This window comes from Callorhinus ursinus, unplaced genomic scaffold (genome assembly GCF_003265705.2).
Source record: "Callorhinus ursinus isolate GAN/ISIS: 27379988/994484 unplaced genomic scaffold, GSC_fseal_2.0 scaffold45, whole genome shotgun sequence".
NCBI lineage: Eukaryota > Metazoa > Chordata > Mammalia > Carnivora > Otariidae > Callorhinus > Callorhinus ursinus.
Genome location: NW_027397107.1, coordinates 9,801,228 through 9,825,327, shown reverse-complemented (window position 1 = coordinate 9,825,327; position 24,100 = coordinate 9,801,228). Strand labels below are relative to the sequence as shown.

At 41.7% G+C, this 24,100-nt stretch overlaps 1 protein-coding gene across 15 annotated transcripts in view; it reads left to right on the top strand.

Moving 5' to 3' along the window:
* AKAP13 (A-kinase anchoring protein 13) overlaps positions 1 to 24,100 on the top strand; it is a 317,159-nt gene that overhangs the window by 203,449 nt on the left and 89,610 nt on the right. For 14 of the 15 annotated variants that reach the window (XM_025893070.2, XM_025893069.2, XM_073882272.1 and 11 more), the window contains one exon: positions 21,552 to 21,627. In XM_025893070.2, the coding sequence (XP_025748855.1) occupies positions 21,552 to 21,627 (76 nt within the window). Of the gene's footprint in view, positions 1 to 3,836; positions 4,567 to 21,551; positions 21,628 to 24,100 lie in introns of those variants that run through there. The other variant, XM_025893081.2, reaches the window with a different exon arrangement.

The window sequence follows — 24,100 nt, the reverse complement described above, 5'->3', positions numbered from 1 at the left end:
AAGCAGACGCGCAGCTTTGCTACCATTCAGGCCAAATGAAAAAGAACTGCTGGTGGGCTGCTGGCTTCGCTGCCTTCTCTGCTGCCTTTTTCACCTTGGAACCTCCAAATCTGAAAGTTGGAGAAACGCCTGGGGGACGAGGACAGTAGGCCTCCCTCTCCTGGATCAGACACCTCAGTTGAAATTAAAAAGGAAATCCCAAATAGAAACCATGCTTTTGCAGCCATTGTAAAGAATTTCCTTCTTTCATTAATCGACCGTCATACATGAAGGAGTCTGTTATTCCAAGCAGACGAGAATTGCCCAAGTGGAGGTGAAGTGTTTTATCTATATTCTAGTAAATTCTGCCACCAACAAACGGGTAACTCTGGGTGACTCACTATTTTTAAGTTAATCACAGATAAATGAAAATTAACTGTGGTAGACCTTTCCTTCCTTCTGATTTCATGTGAAAAGTGGCGGAGGAAAACATAGTGACATAAGAATACACATGTTTTCTACAGCCGATTTTGAGAGAATTTCTCAATTCCTTTTTCTTTCTCCTCTGTGTCTGCCCACATCCTATGAGCTATGTGGCAGGTGATAAAAGATTGCTTAGTCTCAGGCTGACCATGTCCCTTCAAGAAGGAACTTCCTCTCGTGCCCACCCCCTGTCATTTTTCAGTTCTGGAAACCTAGGTCCAGAGAGTCCAAGTCATCATCCCACATTGCTCAGTGAGAACAGCGGCACACCTCGGAATAGAAAGAACCCTTGATTTTCACCCTGATATCTTGTGTTCCTGCAGAGACTGAACTGATCATTGGGAGGGGTCAGTTAGCCAGTGCCCAGTCTCATGCTGCTGTTTTGTGTTCACTTTGGGGTTATAGGAAAAATATTTAGAAGTAGACTGCCCCCCCCCGCCCCCCCCCCCCTGCACCTCCCCTCAGTGCTTACTGGCTTTTGGTGTTCTGTTTGAGTCTTAGCATCCCCACTAGGTGGTGTCCTAATTCAGAAATCTGACTGTGGGGCCTTGAGATTGGGTTCTGCCCTAACTAAACAAAAGGAGCTGAATAGAGCTGACCCATGAGAATTGCTTAAATAATTTGGATAAGGTGTTAGATGTTGTAATTAAATAAATCAAGGGAAAATTTAATTTGTGAACAGAAATGCTGTAGTTGACTTAAAATGCATAAAACATTTTTCTACTTCATTTTCTGGAATCTTTAAGCACATATGTTGGGCCTGTGGTATGAACAGAGTAAAAGCACTGGTTGCTTCTGTTGAAGAATTTGGGACTCCTTTTGAGGATAGAGAGTGGGATGGAGGACACAGAAGGGAGATACGATTAATCTTGTAAATAACTACTATGGTAAGAGGCTGTCAATAGTAAACCTATTTTACTACAAGTTCCCAAAATTAAAGAAAAGGGAGAATTTTCTCAAAACAAAAATTTGTAGCTCTCGGCTCTGGTCTGGATACAAAATGATTGGTTGGTGTGTTTCAAACTACTAACTGAATAACTGTTCAGTGGTTCCAGATGTTTTTGATAAAAACTTGGAATTGTCAGCTCAGCAGCCCAAGCATAGGACTGCGGATTCTGTCTTCTGTGGAAAGTGCTGAACAGATCCAGAGGGGAAGGCAAAACAGACGGTCCCCCCCCCGCCCCGCCCTGAGTATTTGTTCCCTACCCAAAGCGTTTATTCTGTAAGAAGGAACAGAATACGGAAGGACAATTCTAAATCTTTGTAGTAGGTTTATGTGTGCAGAAGGAGTAGGAAACCTAGATTTCCAGCCTCTGGCACAAAGTCAGCAGATGGTCAGAAATAAAAAAGTTAATCTGTAGGTCTTAAAACATTTCAGACAATTACTTTATTTTGAAACCCGTTTCTCTTTATATAAACATCTTGAGGACAGAGACCTTGTTATTTGTTTGCCTTCACTGCAAGGCACAGAATATCTGTTAAAGCAATATAGATTATCTGCATTTAAGTCAGTAAGTACTTAGACAAGGTTGGGAATAGGAAGGCTGTATGGTGACTTAAGCATCTCCGATCCCTTGAGAGATGCCTGGGAACCTTGGAAGCAGGAAACATTTGCTTTTAATTAAAACAGAGGGCGTGGCAGGAGGGATAAACCATGTGGAGGACAGAGGGGAGCCAGCCTTGTGTTCATATGGAGAGGAGGGGGTTTCTAAATTACAGCCTGATGAAAGTTCCTACAGAAAAGCTGATAAAACCAGCCATTTTCCCATACCCTAAAGCCTAAAGGGTCTTACGATTTGTGCTCTGGACCACAGAGTCTCAAAGTATTTGTAAAGTCCTGGTCAGGTTCCCACCCTTTTGGGAAGTCTGAGCAAGAACTTTATTTACAACTCTTTAATCTCTCTCTAATCATTGTGTTTCTACTGTTTTCCATCCTCACTCTGGTGAAAAGCAACGTCTGTTTCACTGTTCGCGTTGGTAACATCACAGAGCCAGGGCTCACCGGGGGCACACGGGGAGGGGGAGGTGGTCCACCGGCCTTGGATGACACAGGGAGGGGTGGGGATCGGAGCTCTGCATTGGGCACAGCTAGGGCCGCAGTGTAGTAATAGGTGAGGACAACACTTGCTTTCCTCATAGGGTTTGCTGCATTTCCCTCCTTTGGCTGGTTAGCAGTGTGAACGCCTGGACTGGGGAAATGGTGACTCATCAGACCTTCTACACCCCTTTTATAAAACTCCTGAGAAACCTTGTCACCAACTCTGCAATACTGACAGAAATTTAAGTACTAAATCTCTTTTCTTCCTCTCCCCTGTGGTATCTGAACCCCCTCATTCACACTCTTCAGGTCTGGCTAAGGACTACCTTAGCCCCTTGAGGAAAATGGTGGCAGCCTAATGCTCCTAGAAGGACAAGATCTTATTCTTTTCCTCTCTCCACTCTTTTCCCCTTTTTGCTTCCTTCGGTTCCTCCCTCCCCCCCCCCCATCATTTAAGAACCAAGTTGAGAGGGTGTCTGAAGAGGATGAATTCTGGAGTAGGCCACTCGGAGGCTGCGGCACAGGGCGGAGCTGGGGGGAGGGGACCTCAGCAAGAATGAAGTGACAGAGCCGCAAGGCCTAGCCAGTGCGCACAAAAGCCCTGAAGGGGGACGCAGTCCCAGCCTAGGTGACCCTCCTCACTCAGAAGTATTGACACATGCACCCATTCATTCTACTCCTTTTCTCTTTAATTGTCTGTAAAGCCCTTCCTTCACTCACTCACTTTCTCCCCACCCACCCCCCTGCCCCACAAAAAAAACAAAAAGATGAACTCTTGATGATTTTTAAACCATATCAGGCACTTTTGTAGCCACTTCTGGATCCTAGAGACATAGCCTTAAATACTTGGCTGACATTTTTCTCATGTTAAATCACTGGTTTGCTTTTGGCAGGGAGCTGCAGTGTGCGCCTTGGGTAGTTTCAATTTTCTGTACTTCGTGGAATAGATAAGTGTGTTGTACTTACTCATGATGTTTAGGATGACATCCTCCCCCCTTTATTATCGTACTGCTCTGACTTCAAAGCATTCGAGTTGCATCTTGCAATGCCTGACAGAGCCTTTTTCATAGGGACAGTGAGGAGGAGGAGGAGGAAGTGGGTTGGAAAAAGAAGCCTTGTTTTTCTCTTCTCCGTCTGTGGATGAATCATGTTCCCACTGCAATTAGGTTTTCAAACCTCCAAGGCTGCTGGTGCGGAGCTCAAAGGGCAAGTAGTGACGTTCCTGAGGGTGAGGGAAAAGGGGGGCTGGGGCAGGGAAGGGCCAGCGCCCAAGAAGGGAGGAGAGAGTAGAGCAGGAGGAGTGGTCTTTCTTTTCGCCTTTTCCTGTGCTGTCATTAGAGATTTTCAACTGAAATCGGAACCAAGCCCTTCTGCCTGGTGAGCAGGAGCCTGACTCCGAAGACTCGACTTTGAACAGAATCTCCAAGCTTCTGCTGGTTTTTGTTTTTGTTTTTTCTGTAAAGGAAAAATTTACCCTCCTCGTCTTTTTTGTTTTGTTTTGTTTTTGTAAGCAAGAACAGAATTTAATGAGAGAATGAGAATGTTTTCATGCCATCCCTTTGAAATAGAGTTGTCTTACCTTTTTCTCTCTTTCGCTTTTCCTGACAAAGTGCATACTGGATTTTTATTGCCTGCTTTGGGTTTTTCCCCCACGTGCGTCAGCCATTATGCTTAGCCGGTTCATTCTTAATTTTTCTACTAGAGTTGTCGCCAGTGATGGAAACGCTGTGTGCTTCTCTTTCACTCAAGATCTGCCTAAAGTATAGGATCAGGAGGCACTTACTGTTTATAGTATGAATTACAGTGCTCTGAAGTTGCCAGAAAGCCTTCGATCTGTTCAAGGAATTGGATTCCACTTGGTTTCTTTTTAATCAATTTTGGACCCTTTGAGGGTTTTATAGAGAGAGGAATCTGGAGTGCAGTGTCTCCAGCTCGGCGTGAGAAATTAGGCACCGTGGACTTGGGGGGGCGCAGCTGGGGCAAAGATGTATGAGCGGCACAAGAGACGCTACAGCTTGTGTGACTTCTCCAAGGTGGACAGGACCGTAGATGTGGTGTTGCTGAAGGTAAGGGGCCGCACTGCACACACCCCAAAGCTCGCAAGCTCCTTCCTCTCTTTGCGTCCGGTAACTGAGCGCCTGGCTGCCCCATACTGGGAGAAAGGCTGAGAAGATGTGTGAAAAGTCGGGAGCGGAGGGGTGAGGTTGGTGATTTTAGGGTTCTTAAAAGAAAATCTGAACAGAGACTGTGGGAGGAGGGGGGCTTAAGAATCAGCACTGAGCCACACTTACTGTTGAAATGTCATTTTGTTTGCTTTAAAATGCATTCTTAAAGCTTAGGAGCACCTCATAGTCTTGAAAATCACAGCGGGAGAAATTCGCCCTTAGAGTTGCTCTTTCCTAAGATGTCTCTGTCCGTCTGTCCCTGTTCTCCGTTCCCTCAGCCTCCCTTGCTCCAGCCCTTCCTGTCTGGGTATCGCTCTCTGTTGTCTTCTGCTGTCTCTTGCAACTCTGTCGGGGCAAGATGGACATTTCCTTTCACAGGGTCCCCAACCTATTTATTACAGTTGCAAAGTGGTGCTTCAGCCTTGGTTTTGACTGCCTTTCGTGGACTCTGTTGAGAGCTGTATTTGTTTTCTTGGCGTTAGTGATGTTGGGTGTCTAAGCGGGATGGGGGCGGAGACTCTGAATAGCTAATTGCTCACAGAAGGCATCCTTGTAGCTAAAATTAGTAAGGACTCCTCCAGCCATAAGATGGGAGTCTGGGAATGTTGGACAACTCAAGGAGCACTTTTTGGAAGTTTAGCAGTTTTCTGGCAAAGGCAGGGGAAATTGGAAGCCAACCAAGTGCTTCACAGATGCCAAAAGAACCTCAGTACCTGAACTTGTGAAAGTGTAACGCTAGCAGAGTGTAGGCAGAGAGGTAATGTATTGCCCTGGTCAAGGAAATTTTGGAACTGTGCTATCAATTTATCAATTCGGTTTATTACTTGGGACTTCCTAAATTTTTTCCTTGGTCCATTGAGGCCAAGAAATGGGTCTAGAAGGCTAGACACAGAAGCCAACGAACTACCACCTTGGATGAAGGGCCAGAGAGGAGTCGTGATTTGTGGTAGAGTGGTGTCACTGTCCCACCTAATTGCTGTCAGGTACTTGTCTGACTTGCTAGGCCTAGCCTGAGAGCAGTTGGGGATTTGGCATTTTGAACTTGTTCCAAGATGTTATTAATTTTAGTTTCTCCGAAATGTGATTACCTCTGTGAAAGCACAATGGTGTTTTAAAATTTCTGTCCTCATATAATATATTTAGGAGAGCCCAGTTTTTAGGACTTTTATGTGCTTGACTCTTGATGATCTTAGATTTTACTTGTCTGGGGGAAGAGAAAGAAAGAAAAAAAGGAGAGAGGGTAGAACATCCCAGTCTAGGTGTCACAGGGAGAATCATACATTTAAAATAATGCTAAAATGCATAGTACTCTACGCTCTAGCTGGGAAGGAAAGCCTTTACGAGTGCAGCTAAGTCAGCATGGGCCTATTGGCCTCGGAGATGCTGTTTTACAATTTTAACGAAACACTTCCATGTACATTATTTCATTTGAGACTTACTGCTCAGGCAGCAGCTGTTCCCCTTCTCCTCACGCTCCACCCCACCACCCCCATAGGAAGAGCGTAAGGCTTCTCTTCATCTCTTGAGCCATGGTGAGGAGTATGAAGTACTTGACTGACAAAGATGTGATTTTCTTTTTTTTTTTTCCACAAGGCCATAGCTAATGAAGGATGGAATTAGTTTTTTAGGTGAATTTGTTTGTATTCTTCTTCTTTTTTTTTTTTTGTACCGTGCTGCCAATTGTATAATGAAAGTGTTTTAGTAGAGAAAACTTCACTTCTCAGAAAATATGCATTGATTACAAATAAGTAAACACTAGGAGTCCTGAAAATAGTGTGTTTGAAATAAGATAGCTAAGTTTCGTGTTATTTTTTTTGCTTTGGAGACAGAGAAGAAGGTTGTTGAGAGCCATACATTAAAACAGTATTAATGACCTGTTCTATGCCAGCGACGGCACTAAGTCCAAGGAGTACACGGTTCTTTAAAATCCTCCTATTGCTCAAAGACAGACAGTAAAAAGTAGGAATTGCTATAAGTGATTCGACAGGAATAAGCAGTGGGGAATATAGGAAATAATCAGAAGGCCTGTTTTAGATAAAAGATGTTTCTGAGGTGCTGCCGTTTAAAAAACTGATCTCCTGAGGATAGAAAGATGCTCACTCTACCAAGGGAAAGTGTTCGGGCGAGAATGAACAGTAAATGTAGAGGCCCTGAGGTATTCGGGGAAGCAGTGGCCGGGCCACTGTGACGGGGGTGTCACATGACTGAGCAAGCAGAGGACCAGTTTCAGAAGGGTCGTAAGTGGGACCTAGAAAAGCAGGGCCTTGACAGCCGTGAGGACTTGGCTTTGTCTGGATACGTTACTTCTCAAATAATGTTTTGAAGAGATCCTTCTGGCGGTGTGGGAATGAGGTAGGCCGCCATTATGGCAGCCCGAGGAATGGTAACTTGGTTTTGTGGTCTGAAGTGGGAAGAAGTGGATGGATATGAGATCCAGACTTTTCATTTTTACATTCCTAGTGTTTGTCTCATTTTACATATGGAAAAACAGATTGGGTATTCAGTAATTTTCCGACGGTCTCACAGCTCATGTGTAATAGGTAATAGGATGCAAACCCACTCTTCAAGTCAGCAGTGCCTTTTGTTACATGAATATGTGAATCGGTTTTCATATAAATATACATGTGTTTCTTTTCTGTTTTAGACTTTAGGAGTTTTATGTTGTTGTTGTGTTTTTGTTTTTTTGTTTGCTTTTTAAGTAGGCTCCAACATGGGGCTTGAACTCACAGCCCTGAGATCAAGACCTGAGCTGAGATCAAGAGTCAGACGCTTAACTGACTGACCACCCAGGCACCCCTAGACTTTCCTATTGAAAATAGTCTTAGAAGCTGTGTCGACCGCTTCTTTCCCAGGGTAGAAATTCCTTCCATGACACTTAGGGCAAATTTGTGACCTCACATAAATTCATTTTGTTGCACAATTTTTTGCAGATTTTTTCCACAATTTTTTTTTCTTTAATCATTCAGAAGTATTCTCCAATTATTTTTCATTTTGAGCTTTGGTATCTTTAATCAGTGTTTTTAAAACATTATTATATTTGGGTGTATATGCCACTTCAGTTCTCAAGTGATGGTGTGTATGTTCTCACTCCACTTTTGTCTGTGGAAATTTGCTCTTTTATACAAATGAACTTGTAATTTTTTCATCTGTTCGCTATTTCTAAGTACTGAAAACAATGTTTCTAATTTGTATTAAATGCTCAAAAAGTTTTGTTAAGGGGCGCCTGGGTGGCTCAGTCTTTAAGTGTCTGCCTTCGGCTCAGGTCCTGATCCCAGGGGCCTGGGATCGAGCCCCACGTCGGGCTCCCTGCTCCGCGGGAAGCCTGCTTCTCCCTCTCCCACTCCCCCTGCTTGTGTTCCCTCTCTCGCTGTCTCTCTGTCAAATAAATAAATAATCTTTAAAAAAAAAGTTTTATTAATTGAATTAATCTTTTAGGGCTACTAAGTAAGGATTCCTACGCATCATGCTGCATAAGCTGTAGTTAACGTACTGAAAGGTAAGAACACAGAGATGGAGGATGACAGTAAACACAAAATTCAGATTGTGGGCCCGCTGGTGTGGAATTCCACATTTACGACTGCAGGCCCTCCCACTGGCATCCTAGTAATTCACTGGGTTAGCTTCACAATTCTCATTCTGGGTTATGTCTCCATGCTTTCTTTGGCTTATGCTGCAATCCGATCTTTTCCCTTCATCAGTTCTGTGCAGTTCTGTTTCATGGTAGCTCTCCTGCATCAAGGCCTTCTCTTAAGATTTCCCTAAAGCTGCATATGTTGTTAGTCTTTGTCCTCAGATCAGCTCTTGCTTCCCATCATCAGCCTCCAACATCCCTGAAATGTTACCCCCTTTCTGAAGTCTTTGCTAAATAAAAAGGCATAAGTTAACAGTATTCATTGGTCACTTACCCCTCTGGCCCACGGCCCAGTACACACACACACACACACACACACACATTGCTCTTCCTTGCTGTATGACATTCCCTTGACTACGCGCTCTCGATGTGTGTGTAAGTTCTTGCTCCTATGATAAGTGGTTGGTAACTATGAATCACATGCTCAGAATGGGATATGGAAGAATTTTATGGTTGGCAGGAACCCGTTGGTACTAACATGCCTATTTTTGTCAACATCCTTCAAAAGCTGGTAGGGAACTCACAAGTTGATGAATGATAGAAGTTTTCACCTAACATAGTTCAGGAGCTAAATTCATGGTGAGTATTCCTGAGACCAGTGTTAACACAAGAGGACACTGCATATCTGAAACTTACTGCAAAACTAGCATACCAGAAAGAAGGGTGTCTGAATCTAGGATTGACTGCTAATGTAACCTGATTTTAGTCCAAGGCCCATTTCTGTTTTACTAATGTTATAACTTTAGGTACCTGCAAAAATATGGCCTACTAATAATAATATGATTCTTCATGTTATTGATGGTTTATTGACGGCATACTTTGTAGCTAGTAATTAAGAGTGTCAGGTGAATGCTTAAAGGATTTGCAACCATGTCTTGTGTGCATCGAATGAAATTATTTACAGAGGACAGCCCCATCCCTATCCATGATGTTTGGGCAGGCCACATGACCTCATTAGCTAAAGCTCAGAAAGAGTAATTTATCTTTAAGTCTGGTGTCATTTTCCTGAGAAATACACACATCCTTTATACGTTTGCTTTCTCTAAGACAGTTCCACCTTGCGACAAACAGAAGATGTAAGGAGGCTAAGGACTGAGGGCAACTGCGCATATCTGCTCAGTTGCAATCTGATGCCCTGAAAAGATTTTGACTCAAGTATTGGCTTCCGTGTCCAGATGGTGGGTTTTTTGCTTCCTTTTGTTCAGCCTTGTAACTGGCTGGATCTCCTGAGACAGTTGCGGAGGAAGTAAATATGAGCAATGGCTGGGAAGGCTGGGTGTAACCATGAGCTCGTATTATTAGGATGTTCAGATATAAACAGTAGGAGAAACACTGCCAAAAACAAAAGGCAGTTCCCTCTCTGCTGGAAATATGTACAACTCTATTTTCAGACTGATGGGAACACAACATGGGTGCAGTTTAGATGATCACAAGGAGTCCCAGGCTTCATGGCAGGAATGAAAAATTACCTGGATGGCCCTGACATTTCTTCTGAGCTTCCATTGTCCCAGGGTCCGTGTGCCAAGTAGTTCCTCCGAACTTTGGATGTTGAATACCTATGGTGTCTGTGATCTAAGGATCATGGAGATAGTGTGGGTAAAGGACTAAGTTTGGTTTCTAGCTAAAGAATCGTAAATGGGGTCAGAGCCAGAAAGTTTTTTGGTAACTTCTTCCTCCCAAAAATGTGGATATGTAATAGCAGAGTGTCTATCTTCCTCACTTCCAGCCACTTGCTAAACAAAGTTTCTGAATCATCTTGAACTCTTTCCTCTCCTACCCATTCAGTCCGTTGCCAGTCCTGCATCTTGCTCATACTACCTCAAAGATGCCATAGTGCAAAATCTGGAGAGAGGGGCTCATAATCTTCTTCATTGTTCTCTTTTAAAACTCAAATTATTAGCGTCTTGACACTGTTGTTTCTTCCTTTTCTGTCTCCTAAATCTGCTAACAATCAGAATCTTGCCCAGCCTAGTTTCAGAGCCAAGTAAGAAAATTGTTGATAGTACAGAGAACCAGCTTATCATCTGTTTATGGAAAAATCTCAGTCTTAGAGGTCACCTTTTGGAAGAGACTACAGGCAAACAGGTGTGTTACCATGTTTGTACTCGGGACTTGGCGTTGTATCTGGCCTATAGGAAGCACTCTGAACATGTTTCCAGTGTAGCCACACTGTGTGGTCTTTTAAGTTGTCTTTTGGTGTGAGTGAGAAAGAGACAGTTATTGAAGAATAGCACTGAGACTAGGGCAGACTTACCTGTGACTTCAGATTCTGAAATGGGGGAGATGTTTTGTAATCCAGTTTATATCTCTTAAGCAGTTTACTCATACAGTAAGAACGATCTGTTCACACAAGAAGACAGTATGCTTGGTGTTGCTGTCACTGTATACAGGATGTGGAAAATGCTGATACATGTTTTGACAGTCTTTCCACACTCGGTGCAAATGAAGTTGGCCCTCCGGTTAATGGCATTGACCGTGATTGGTAGCATCTGGCCCAGAATTCCAGCTCTGCCCTGACTGTGTGCATTGCTTGACCACTTTTGTCTAAACGAGCTTGCTGATCTCTAATTGCCGCACACTTTTTTTTTTTTTAAATTTAATTGTGGGAGCACACACGTAACACAGAATTTACCACGCAGTAGCTGTACAGGTCCTGGTGGGTCAGTACATTCACATTGTTGTACAACCATCACCTCCATGCATCTCCAGAACTTTCTCATCTTTGCAAACTGAGACTCTACCCATTAAATAATAATTCCACTTTTCTCTCTCCCTCCTCCTCGTGCCTGGAAACCACCATTCTGATTTTGTTTTGTCTCTTGAGTTTGACTACTCTGGTTCACTCACATAGGTGGAAACGTACAGTATTTGTACTTGGGCTGACTGGCTTGTTTCAGTTAGCATCATGTCCACAGGGTCATCCGTGTTGTGGCATGTGTCAGAGTTTCCTTCCTTTTTAAGGCTGAATGGTGTTCCACTGTATGTGCATACCACATTTTATTTATCCATCCATTGATGGGCATTTGTGGTGTTTCCACCTTTTATCTATTGTGAATAGCGCTACTGTGGACATTGGTGTACAAATAACTGTTCGAGTCCCAGCTGTCAGTTCTTTTCAGCATATACCCAGAAGTGGGATTGCTGGATCATGTGGTAGTTCTCCGTGTCATTTTGGGAAGTATCAGCCACCGTTTCACAGCGACGGCTGTGTCTGACATTCCCACCAGCGGTGCACAAGGTTCCAACTTCTCTGTGCCCTCGCCAACACTTGTTGTTTCCTCAGTGGTTTTTTGGAGGTGGGGAGGTGATGGTGGCCACCCGAAGGGCTGTAATACAGCATCTCGTTGTGGTTTGGACTTAACATGCATTTCCCCAATGCACACTCACTTTTGCGCTGGTTATGTTTGTAAGAGGCCAGAAAGAGCTTTCCAGGCTGCTTCATGTCAAACTCTTAAAGACATCTGAGCACCTGAAGCTCTGCATAGTCAAACAGAGTGCGCCATCGTATTCTTCCCCACTGGATTTCCTGTCTGTTACATGGTGGATTTTGACCGCTTTTTCTTATTTCTGTAGATTCTACCCTGTGTGCTGGCGTACTGGTCTGCTTCTGTCTGCAGAGGACATGTCCCCAGTCCGGTGGCACACTGACACCAGACTGGCCTGGTTTCAGGCTCCTCCTCGCTGATCTCTGTGTCCTGAGGCTCCATGCCCCCTTCCTCCCCGCTACCCCATTTTATCGGTACGCTTCTAGAGTTACCTTCCGGGCATAATACTGCTCTCACTCCCTTGCTTCTGTAACTGGCGGAAGGGTCCACCCTTGCTTGAGAATAAACCCTAGATTCAACTGTAGCCATACCCTCGATTCTTCTTTTTGGGAACCTTTGGGCTTTTTGTGTTCCTCAGAAACATCTAAGGAAAAGGTCTGTCATCGGGGTTCTGAGGGACATGCTCCAGAACCACTGACTGGACACACGTGCGTGTTTCTGGTAAGGGTTCCATGGCTTCCCTCAGATTCTTGGAAGGAGTCTGTGCCACCATAGGCTATGAACTCCAGCTCTGAAGTGTCCCAACTGATGGCTCATCCTTTTTTTCACGTGGCTGGAATTTCCTTCCTCTCCTCCTCTCTCTCCGGAGCATACTGCCCCCTTTCAAGGCCCACCTCATATACCACCACTTTTGCTAAGCTTTTCTCAACTATCTGAACCAGAAATTATCTTTCTTTAATTTTTTTTTTTTTTTTAATTCTAGGAGCTTCCTTCCTGTTGTGGGTTTCCAGTACTCTATAGCTATTGTATTTCAGTGACTACTCAGTGTTTCCTGAGCTGTGGTCCACGGATGGTGGAGTCATTTCACATGGTTACTTACCTCTGTTATCCTGGGGCATGGAGGCAAATGTAACCCATGGCATTTCCAATTAAAGAGGGTTCCTAACACGTGTAAACTGTGAGACCTGCCGTGCAAACTGTCGTCAGGGTCCCATCATACTCATCTTTGTGTTGCTTCACAAAGAAACACTGTTTCTTGCCTAAGGTGGGTGCCCCCAGTACGCTGCCTGGCTACCTGTGTGGATGGATCTGTGTGTAGTTGACCGCAAGAGAGCTTCGGGAAGCCTTCTTAGGCTAGATTTCCACGTCCTTCCCTGGTGAAAGAGTCTTGATTTACCTGAAACCTTACCATTTTCCAGTATAGATTTTACTTTTAAATTGTTTGTAAATGAGTCCTAATTCGGAAGAAGGAACCAGCTGATGACTGCATTGTGGCCAGATTTGCTTAAGTGTCTTGGGTCCATAGAGACGGTGAGCCTCCTCGGCGCATCGCTGTTAATTAGCTGTCAGTGACTGCAGCAGGCATCTAGACAGAGAGCCCTAAACAAACAGAAAACATCTCTCAATGACAGCATTCTGATACTCAAAAAATTGGCACCCACAGTTCCATATGTTAGTTGTTTCATTTTGATACTTTATTTTCTAAATCCTTTTGTCTAAAGTAAACAGGGACTCTCTTTTCCAACTAATCTTCTCCAGAGATCTGAATTGCACTTTGCCAGCTTTTTTCAGTTTAGTATTGTTATTAAAACTTGTTTAAACAATTGTTGAATTCCAAGACAAAGAAAAAAGTCAGAAGAGGCACTTGTGGGGTTGGGGAAAGAATGCTGGATTGGAAGTGAGGAACACGCCCTCACTGTTTCTGAATACCGTACTGACTTGTTCGAGTTACTTCACCTCTGCTGGCCTCGGTTTTGGTTGTTTATGGATCTGGTAAACGGAGGCAGAGTGATAATCCCAAAGGCTCTCCTAACTTTTCATTCTCTGTAAAATCACTGAAGATAATGAATTCAAAGATGACTCATTAAGAATCCACCCTAAACCCCACACTTAACGACTCAGTCGGGAGACCCATGGAATAAAGATGTGCTTCTGTTCTCAAGAAGCTTGGTCTTGGGAGCAGAGGCAGTTACCAGTACAGTTCACATGCGAGGATACTGTCCCCAAATATAGCGTCACAGAGTGTGTGTGGGCTCCTCTCTCAAATGGCATCGTGCCTCCTCCTGGGGCATGAGAGAGGTCCAGTCTAGCGGACGGTATTTTACAAACTGTAAAGTACTGTGAATCTAGAAATATCGAGAGATCTTTTACAGCCTTAATTCTGATCTTACCTGTCCTGCTAAAACCTGCTCTTTCCAAAGTCACAAGAGACCTCACAGTTGCCCAGTCCAGTAATGTCTTTTATCTGTTTTGACGGCTCTGCCGTGGTTGGCACCGTGGACCTACCTTCTCATTTCAGCCCTCTGCTTCCTTAACTTCTGTGAAACTGAGCTCTCTCAACTCTTCTGTTTCTACAAGGGTGTGGCTGTCTCTGACTTCCCCACTCACTGTGTTGTGCAATGCCTTGCATGGAGCGGAAGAAGAGAGTCCTTAACTCTGGCCCCGTGTCTCTGTTTGTGTCATTTGTGACCTGGCCAGAAATGCACACAGCATTTAAAACATGGTTACTCCTCATGGTGTTCCTCTCATTCTTTCTATTTATTATAGCTCACACTGTCCCAGTCAGCACACATTTTAAGTGCCTGCTGTGTGCAAGGCACATAGTAACTGACCACTTTCACATCTCTCACATAAACTCTGAGACCTTGCAGGACACTTTGACTACTTTTGCTTTTAAGGCTTCACATAATGATTTGATATATAGAAGGTATTTAATACTTTTTTTTTTTTTATAAGGAGGGAGACAAACCTAAGGGTGATGCATATTACATCTGCATACTGTCTTCCTTTCCTAGAAAGTAACCAACAGATTAGAATATATTTTCCATTTAAAAAAATATATACTCCTGGGGCACCTGGGTGACTCATTTGGTTGAGTGTCTGCTTTTAACTTGAGTCATGATCCCAGGGTCCTGGGATTGAGCCTTGCATGGGGCTTCCCTGCTCAGCAGGGAGTCTGCTTCTCCCCGGCATGCCCCCCAGCCACACTCATTCTTTCTCTCTCTCTCTCTCTCTCTCTCTCTCTTTCTCTCTCTCTCCCCCCCTCCCCCTCTCCCCCTCTCCCTCTCTCTCTCTCTCCCTCCCTCTCCCTCTCTCCCCCCCATGAGATACCACTTCACACCTCCTAGGATGGCTACAATCAGACAGACAGACAAGAACAATTACAAGTGTTGACACAGATATGGAAAGATAAAACACCTGTACATTGCTGGTGGGGACATCAAATGGTGCAGCCACTTTGGAAAAGTCTGTCAGTTCCTCAGAATGTTAAACATGAAGGTATCACATGACCCAGCAGTTTCACTCCCAGGTGTAAACCCAGGAGAAATGAAAACACGCCAAAACAAAAACTCACACGTGGATTTTCATAGCGGCATTATTCCAAACTGCCAGAAAGTGAAAACAACACAAATGTCCATCATAAATAAATAAAATGTGGGTATCCCCACTCAGTGGAAGATTATTTGGTAGTAAAAGGAATGATGTACTGATACGTGCTCTGACATGGGAAAACCTTGAAAATCCTTTGCTAAGTAAAAGAAGGCAGTCACCAAAGACCACATAATGTGTGGTTCCATTTATGTGAAGTGTCTGGAGTAGGCAAGTCCATAGACACAGAAAGTCGACTCATGATTGCCCAGAACTGGGAAATGGAGGTTGGGGTGGGGCGTGAAGACTAGCAGATAAAGTATCTTCTTGGCATGATGAAATGTTCTCAATTTAGACATTGGTTAATGGTTACACAGCTCTGCGAATATCCTAAACCATTGAATCATACCCTTTAGTTGGGTGAGTTTTAGAGTATATGAATTACATTTCATTGAAAATGTTAAAATGCCAAATTACACACACATGTGCGTACACACCCTCTCTCTCTCTCTCTCTCTCTCTCTCTCTCTCTCTCTCTCTCTCAGTGCCCTGTGGTATCCTGGTTTTGATCCTGGAACAGAAAAGAACATTAGTGGAAAGAGAAATGAAATCCAAATCCAGTCTAGAATTTAGTTAATAGTAATGTACCGATGTTGGTTTCTTCTATTGACGAATGTCCCAGGGTTATGTAAGATGTTCCCATTGGAGACGCTGGTGAGGGAGAGGTATATAAGAACTATGTGCTATCTTTGTAACTTTTCTGTCAACCTAAAGCTATGACAAAACAGAAGATTTGCCAAAAAGTAATTTGTAAAGAAAAATTGGGGAACTACAGAAAAGTTAAAATAGATACTGTTTATGTTTATTCAAGCATAATCATTCAATGAAAAACTGAATCAGATTAAGGTTTTTCACCACATAGGTGGGATTCTATCAAGAGACTTTTGCCTTCCACTGTGTTTAAATGTTTTAATACTATTTAATATATACTAATTGTCAAAACTGTGATAGGTCTGAGATTTTACCCTACTTGCAGGCTCCCAAGTTAGCCTGACAGTTTCATGGGTGCTAGCTGAAGTCACAGGGCTCCTCGGTCCTGGGACAAATGAATTCATTAGTCATTGCACAAAAGGCACCATGAACATCATTTCCTTGTTGGTTCCTCTTGCTTTCCCAAGTTCCCCAAGGGCAGCACGGAGCAACCCAGGTGGATGCTTCGTCACAGCCGAGAAGCCCCACCCTTAGGAAACCTCAGTTTTTATAATGGGCGGTGAGCCTGCCTGATCTTTGCCCTTGACTGAGACATTATCTTTATTATGCTGGATAGTAAACAGACCTACCCTTTGCTTCGGAAAGAAACTATCTCTATTTTTCAAGGCTATTTGATACACAGACATTTTGGAAAAGATAGTGTAGAACAAAAGAACGATCAGTGCGTTTGCTCACAAGACCTGGGGAAGGTAGGAGAGACCCACGAAGAATGTTCCTCCAGCATGAACATGTTCTCACCACTGTTACTCAGAAATGAGTGTATTCAGTCAAAGAGATTTGATTTAGGGACACCTGGGTGAGCTCAGCTGGTTAAGCCTCCAGCTCTTGATTTCAGCTCAGGTCATGATCTCTGGGTTATAAAATCGAGCCCCGTGTCAGGCTCCACACTCAGTGTGGAGTTGGCTTGAGATTTTCTCTCTCCCTCTGCCTCTGCCCCTACTCCCACTCATGCTCACTCCCTCTCTCTCAAATAAATTAATCTTTAAAAAAAAGATTTGATTTAATCTTAATTTCATTATTGTGGTTTTTTTATATTTTATTTTTAATATTTTAATTTTCACTGAAACAACACATTTTAAAGTAATATATATTATATATTATTAATATATTCACATTTTATATTATCTGTATATATTATATATTTTGCAAATTGTTTAACTTACTTTTTCTAAAATGCAAATGCCTAAAATGACATGCAAAGTATAGTCAGTTAGTCCCTTACATATTGAAGGCCGAGAATGTTAGTTTACTCACTGGCCGTGGAATTGAGAAGGCGATGAAAAATATTCTAAGATGAGGAATTTTGGCAAAGCTTCCTAAAATTTTAATGAAACTGGAGGATTATAATGTTAAAGTGTTTGGGAGTTATAAAAACTAAAAACATATATTACACTTATATTTAGGGGATTTTTTTCAGCTCTATTGGAATATAATTTATATGCAATAAAATCAATTTAAGTTCACAATTTGATGAGTTTTGACAAATGTTTAAATTGTGTAGTAACTTCTGCAATCATGGTAGGAATATCACCATCACCCCCAAAGTTCCCTCCTGTCCCCTTGCAGTCATTCTGTTCCTCCGGTTGAATCACTAATATGCTTGCTCACACTACTTTTGTCTTTTCTAAAATACCGTAAAAATGGAACCATACACTAGGTAATATCTTTTGTCTGGCTTTTTTTTTCTTTTAACATCATGATCTTGAGACTCATCTGTGTTGTTTGTATCAGTGGTTCATTCCTTCTTGTTGTAAGTCTGTTGCACTGTATGAATGTACCACTATTTGTTTATCCATTTACCTATTGACAGCAAATTGGGTTGTTTCTAGTTAGGGGCTATCATGAGTTAAGCTGCTATGAAAATTCCAGTAAAATTCTTTGTGCGAAGATACATTTGTTTTTCTTGGGTAAATACCCATCAGTGGGATTGTTGTGTTGTATTAAGTGTCTGTGACATCATAAGAAATTGCTAACCTGTTGTCTAAAGTGGCTGTACTCTTTTGCATTCTTCCGGTAATGTATCAGTGCTCAGTTGCTCCACATCTATGTCAACACTTGGTTTTATCAGTCTTTAGTTTTAACCATTCTGATATGAACCGTTAGCTCTTCGTGGTTTCAATTTGCTCTTTCCTGATGATTAATGATGTTGGATACCTTCTCCTGTGTTCTTTGCCAGTCATATATATTTGATGAAATAATTTCTCAAGTCTTGTGCCCATTTTAAAAGTGTGTTGTTTGTCTTCTTATGGCATTTTAAGAGGTTTTTCATTGTTTATATTTTAATATTTATATATTTTAATAATTTATATTTTAATATAGTTTATATTACCAGTCCTTTAACAGATAGATCCTGTGTAAATATTTTCTCCCAGTCTGTGGTTTGCCTTTTCATTTTCCTAACCATGCATTTGAGGAGCAAAAAAATTTAATTTTGATGTGGTCGATTTTTTTCAGGTTTTTCATGTGTGCTTAGAAATCTTTGCCTGACCCAAGATCACAAAAAATATTTCCCTCTGTTTACTTCTAGAAGTTTTGTAGTTTTAACTTCAATATTTAGGTATATTTTTAGTTCATTTTTATAGTTGATAGAAGATTTGAGATTTGAAGGAGATTTGTTTTTTGTTTGCATGTGGACATCCGCTTGTTGCAGGATTATTTGTTCAGAAGACTGTTCTTTTCCTGGTTGAATAACACTTGGTATCTATGTCAGATATCAATACACCATGTCTCTGAAGGTCTCTCGTGGATTCTCTCTTATTCCATTGATCTAAATGTTTGTCTTTGTGCCAGTACCACACTGGGTTGATGACTGTACCTTTTTATAGTAAATCTTAGAATCAAGTAGTGATCGTTTGGGGAGAATTCACAACTTAACAGGACTGAATTTTCTGGTGTATAAACATGATGTCTCTATTTAAGCATGCTTTAATTTTCCTCATCAGTGTTTTGTAGTTCTTTGAAGACAAGTCTTGCTCAGATTTTCTTAATTATTTTATATTTATTGATGCTATTGTAAATGGTATTACTTTTGTTTTTAGTTTTAATTTTAATTATTCACTGCTAATATGTAGAATTAGTGCTGCTTTTTTATATATTTTAGACTTTGTATCTTGCAGCTTTGCTAAACTGATTTATTATAGCAGCATTTTTGTAGATTACTTAGGATTTTATACATAGGCAATCATGCTATGAATAAAGAAAGTTTTATTTCTTCCTTTCCAGACCTATGCATTTTATTTTTTTCTGCTTTACTGCATTGAAGAAACTCCTATACAGTGTTGAATAAAAGTGATGAGCGTGGACATTCTTGCCTTGTTCTTGATCTCAGAGTAAAAGCATTTAGCCTCTAGCCATTAAGTATAATGTTAACTGTAAGTGTTTTGTGTGTGTGTGTGTGTGTGTGCGTTTTTTTAATAGATACCATTTATCAGGCTGAGGAACTTCATTTCTGTTTCCAGTGTTCTATAAGTTTTATCATGAATAGATGTTGAATTTTGCCCAGCACTTTCCTACATTTCTTGATAATCATTAATTTGTGGAGTTTTTGGTCTGTTAATAAATTGATTTTTCAACATTCCTGGGATGGTCATAACACCTTGATCTTTTTTCTGTGTTGCTGAATTCAGTATCTTAATTTTTGTTCAGGATTTTGCATCTGAGTTCCTGAGGGATATTGATTTATACTTTTCTTGTAATGTCTTTGTCTAGGTTTGGTGTCCGGGTGATGCTGGACTCATAAAAATGAGCTGTATGTTGTTCCTTCCTCTTCTGTGTAAGAGTTTGTGTAGAATTGGTATAATTTCTTCCTTAAATGTTTGGTAGCATTCACCACTGAAGCCTTCTTGGCCTGTAGATTTCCTTATAGGAAGCTTTTTAACTGAATTCAATGTCTTTAATAGAATAAGGGTATTCAGATTATCTTTATCTTCTTGAGCAGATTTGGTAGTTTGTGTCTTCCATGAAATGTTTCCGTTTAATCTAACTTGTTGAATCTGTTATGGTAATGTTGTTCATAATATCTCTTTGTTCTCCTTCCAATGTCTGTAGGATCTGTAATAATGATTTATTTTAATTCCTGATACTTACAGTTTTTAACTTTCGTTCTTGGTCAGTGTGGGTGGAGTTTTACTGATATCATTTATCTATTCAGGGAATCAGCTTTTGGTTTCATTGATTTTCTCTCTCTCTCTCTCTCTCTCTCTTTTAAGACTTTCTTTGTCAGAGCGGGGCGGGGGGGGGGGCAGGCAGAGGGAGAAGCAGGCTCAGGGAGCCTGACGTGTGGGACTCAATCCCGGGATCCTGGGATCATGACCTGAGCCAAAGGCAGACACTAAACTGACTGAGCCACCCAGGCGTCCCCGATTTCATTTTTCTGTTTTCTATTTCATTGATATCTGTTCTTTGTTTTCTTTATTCTGTTTGCTTTGCGTTAGTCTGCCCTCTTTTCTGGTTTCTTAAGGTAGAAGCTTTGATCATTGATTTGAGACCTCTCTTTTCTAATATAGGCATTTAATGTTATAAATTTTGCTCTAAACACTGTTTTAGCATTTTTATATGTGATGTTTGAATTTTTGAGTTTGAGATATTTTCTGATGTTTAACTAATTATACAATGATTCCTGAAGATTTCTTCTTTGATTCACGGATTTTTAAATAAGTTTTTGTTGTTTTGTTTTGTTTTTTAAATGTTTGTGGTTTTTCCAGGTAACTTCTTAGTTTTCTGATTTTAATACTGTTGTCAGAATGCATATGTAGTATGATTGTAATCCTCAAATTTGATACTTCTTTTATGTCACAGGATATGGTCTGCTTTGGTGAATGTTCCATGTGTACTCGAAAAGAATGTGTATTCTATTGTTGGGTGAATTGCTCTGTATGTGTTGGGTAGATCAAAGTGGTTGGTAATATTTTTCAAGTTTTCTGTCTGTCTACTTGTTTTATCAGTTAGGGGGAGAGGACTGTTGAAATCTCTCATGGTAATTTAAAAAATTACATTATTTTAAATTTAATGAAAGTAGATGGTTGTGATGTTAATAAGATGACTGAGAGCTGTAAAGGCTAAATTAAAAAAAAAATATTTTAGGGGAATGTTTTCTTCTTAATATGCATTAGATTCCCATAGACTTGTTTTCCATCGCCAGTCCTGTTACTTACTGCCTCAGCAACCCTGCTGAGCTGATTCTTTGGATACAAGTAATACAAACTTCTTGTAGCTATTGTGGGTATTAAATTAATAATTAATTACATAGCATGCTTAATCTGATCCCAAGCCGACAGTAAGTCTTGAATCCATAGAAACTATTTTTGTATTTTTTTAACTTTCAAATAAAGATATCAAATATGTATTGTGATCTTTGATGCATTGCATTTGTTAACTTTTTTTTTTTTTATTTCGCCCTTGGCCTGCACCAGATTTTCTCTTTGAATATCTTTTTCCTGTTGCTCTTATTGGAGCCTTAATTGAGCATAGCGTGCCTTGATTGTGTTGTGGAAACGATTCTTTCTTGTCATAGTTTTACTCACTTTACGATAGATAGGAGTGTTGGTACGTTAGATACACTTGCCGCAGCTATAAAATCATCTCACGTTACTTCGCTGTCTGAAAGGCAATCTGTTTTTCTTTTCTTTCAGATAAACCGAGAAAGCTGGTGTGCAATAAAGCCGTGCCCTGATACAGCATCTCTGTTGGCCCCCGCACAGAGCCCAGGTAAGCAGGGGTCTTCCAACTTCCAGTCGCTTGAATCACTGCGTCTCAAGTGTCCATTTTTTGCACTGCAGCCCCCCTCTGATTACAGACCACTTTCAGAGATCTGTCCTTCCTTACCATGCCATGCAATAAGTCAGAAGAGGGGGTATGTGTGATTTGGGTTCATAGGCATTTTGTCTCAACTGAGAATGGGTAGTGTCATATAATTAACCTAAATTTCAGGTTAGTAGTGAGTCTTCACATGTGGCTTTCTGACTCATCACTTCTGTGAAGGCATCTGTGCTGTGCACATACATGGGATCATGGTTTCTCAGTCTGGTAAAACTATAAATATTTGTTATTAAGACCTAAACCTGTGGCTCTCCATTTTGGCTGCACTTCGAAATTATCTGGGAATATACTGCTGCCTGGGTCCTGCTCCCAGAGGTTGTGATTTAATCGGGCCTGGGATGTGAGCTCGGCCTCAGAATCTTTGAAAGCTCCTTTGGTGACTCCACTGCACAGCCAGGATTGAGAACCAGAAACTTTGGAAGTATTGTCAGCCATTGAGCCTTGCCTTAAACACCCATGAGGTATCAGTAACAACAGCTGAGGGTCAGCTGCTAAGACCTGGCTTGTTAATGACACAGTGCGTGACTAGTGGGTAGTTAAGATGCCCAACTTTTTACCCAGGTTTATCCACTAATTCACAGTGACGAGAGTTCCCTAACGTCTGTGCGCTCGGTTGTCATCCATCTCTCAAGGGCTTACTAGCTCTCCTCGGTGGGGGGTGTTGCCTGAATGACACGGTGCTAACTGTAAGGCCCTGTGCCTGTTGTTGCGGCCTTCCTGTGAGTGCTGGTCATTTGTATCCTGGGCTCTTGAGTCGACTTGACTCAGCAACACCTCCGTTTACCTTACAGGTTTTACTGACCTGCTTGAGTGCTCACTGACTGGTCTTTATAGTAACACTGTAGCTGTGGCTGTCCTGCAGTAGTATTAAGTGGAAAGGCAAACTGTCCAAACCCTGCATCTCCCAAGAGGTTTCCTACTGACTCTCAGTTCTTCACTCCGAAAGAAGTGTTGGAGACAGATACGAAAAGTGGTCTTCCCTAGTTTTGTCTCACGTGGAGGATACTATGCTATAGTTGTGTTTAGGGTCTCTGCATGTTATAAGGTTGACCCTGTTTCCAGACTTAGCTGGGACCCTTATACACCAGCCAGCCCCCTAGAATCTTCTACTTAAAAGTACACTACTTACTGTATCTTGGTCCCTTGAGCTGTTCAGGGTGTTTTCTGAAAATACAATTATGCCCAACCATCCAAGCAGTGAAACTGTCTGCCTTGTAAAGGTTAAATGTGGAAGTTTCTCCACATGCTGGAGTTTAATTTACTCATTTAAAGAAATGAATTTTAAACCCCTGAGCATTTTCCCCAGGACACCCTCTTGAATTTTGTTGACAACGCCCGCCTCCTACTCCAATCCCAAGCATAACGACTTTGGTGTTTTTAAAATGGGTCTTTTTAACTCTCCGTGTAATGGCATCCAAGATCTGGATTATGCTTTGGAGCTTCAGACCTGAGTTTTTGATTTTAGTAAATTTTTTGGTGAATTCTAGGCCCTTTGGATCTTGAAGGTTTCATTTATGTTATGAACACAGCTCAAGAGAGAGCAATAGTGTAAAACCAAGTAAGATGACATGTTTTAAAATCACTTTGGATATTCATTATGGATAAATACAAATTTATATAAGTACAAATACATTATGATTAGCATGGTTCAGCAGATCTCAGTGGGCGCTGCTGGTAGTTTTTCCTATCTTTGCCTGCTGTAATTTGTTTGCATATATATAATTTTAGACCCAGATGACTAGAGAGCATCTTAAAATGACACGTTTTGCTAGCTTTTAAAGAAATTAATGTCTCAGGACACAAAAGTTTATAGGCAGATTTATGTATGAGTCATAAAACAGGACTGGCCCACATCAAGGTAATGTCCTTTCCAGATACTTGCACAGTATAGGTTAATAACAAAGCCTTAACTGCATTAGGTGTGTTTATCACACACCTGCTGTGTGCGAGGGGCAGAGTTCTGGTTACTATTTGCATAAAATTCTTTCTAACCGTCACTACAACTATTTCAAGGAGATACTAATCAGTCCCATTTCACTGGTGTGGAAGTGAAGGCTTAGGGGTTAAATGACTTCCTGCCTGGGATCTTTCTACTAAAAGTAGGCGGAGGGAGATTTAAGCTAGACAGGATCGACTCTAAAACCAGTCAGTGCTCACTGTTCTTGCTTCTACCTGCATGTGTTGCTCCACCTCATTCATTAGGAAGAGGGCAGGTAGGAAGGCCTGTAACACAAGGTGGGGATTAGCTTTACCTTTAGGGTCCCCCCTCATTTGTGGGGTTTCATGATGGCTTATGGGTCTTTTTCTCCCCCTTGTTCCCTGTTTGCTTACTCTTTCCACCTGCCCCACGCCCCCCCCCAAT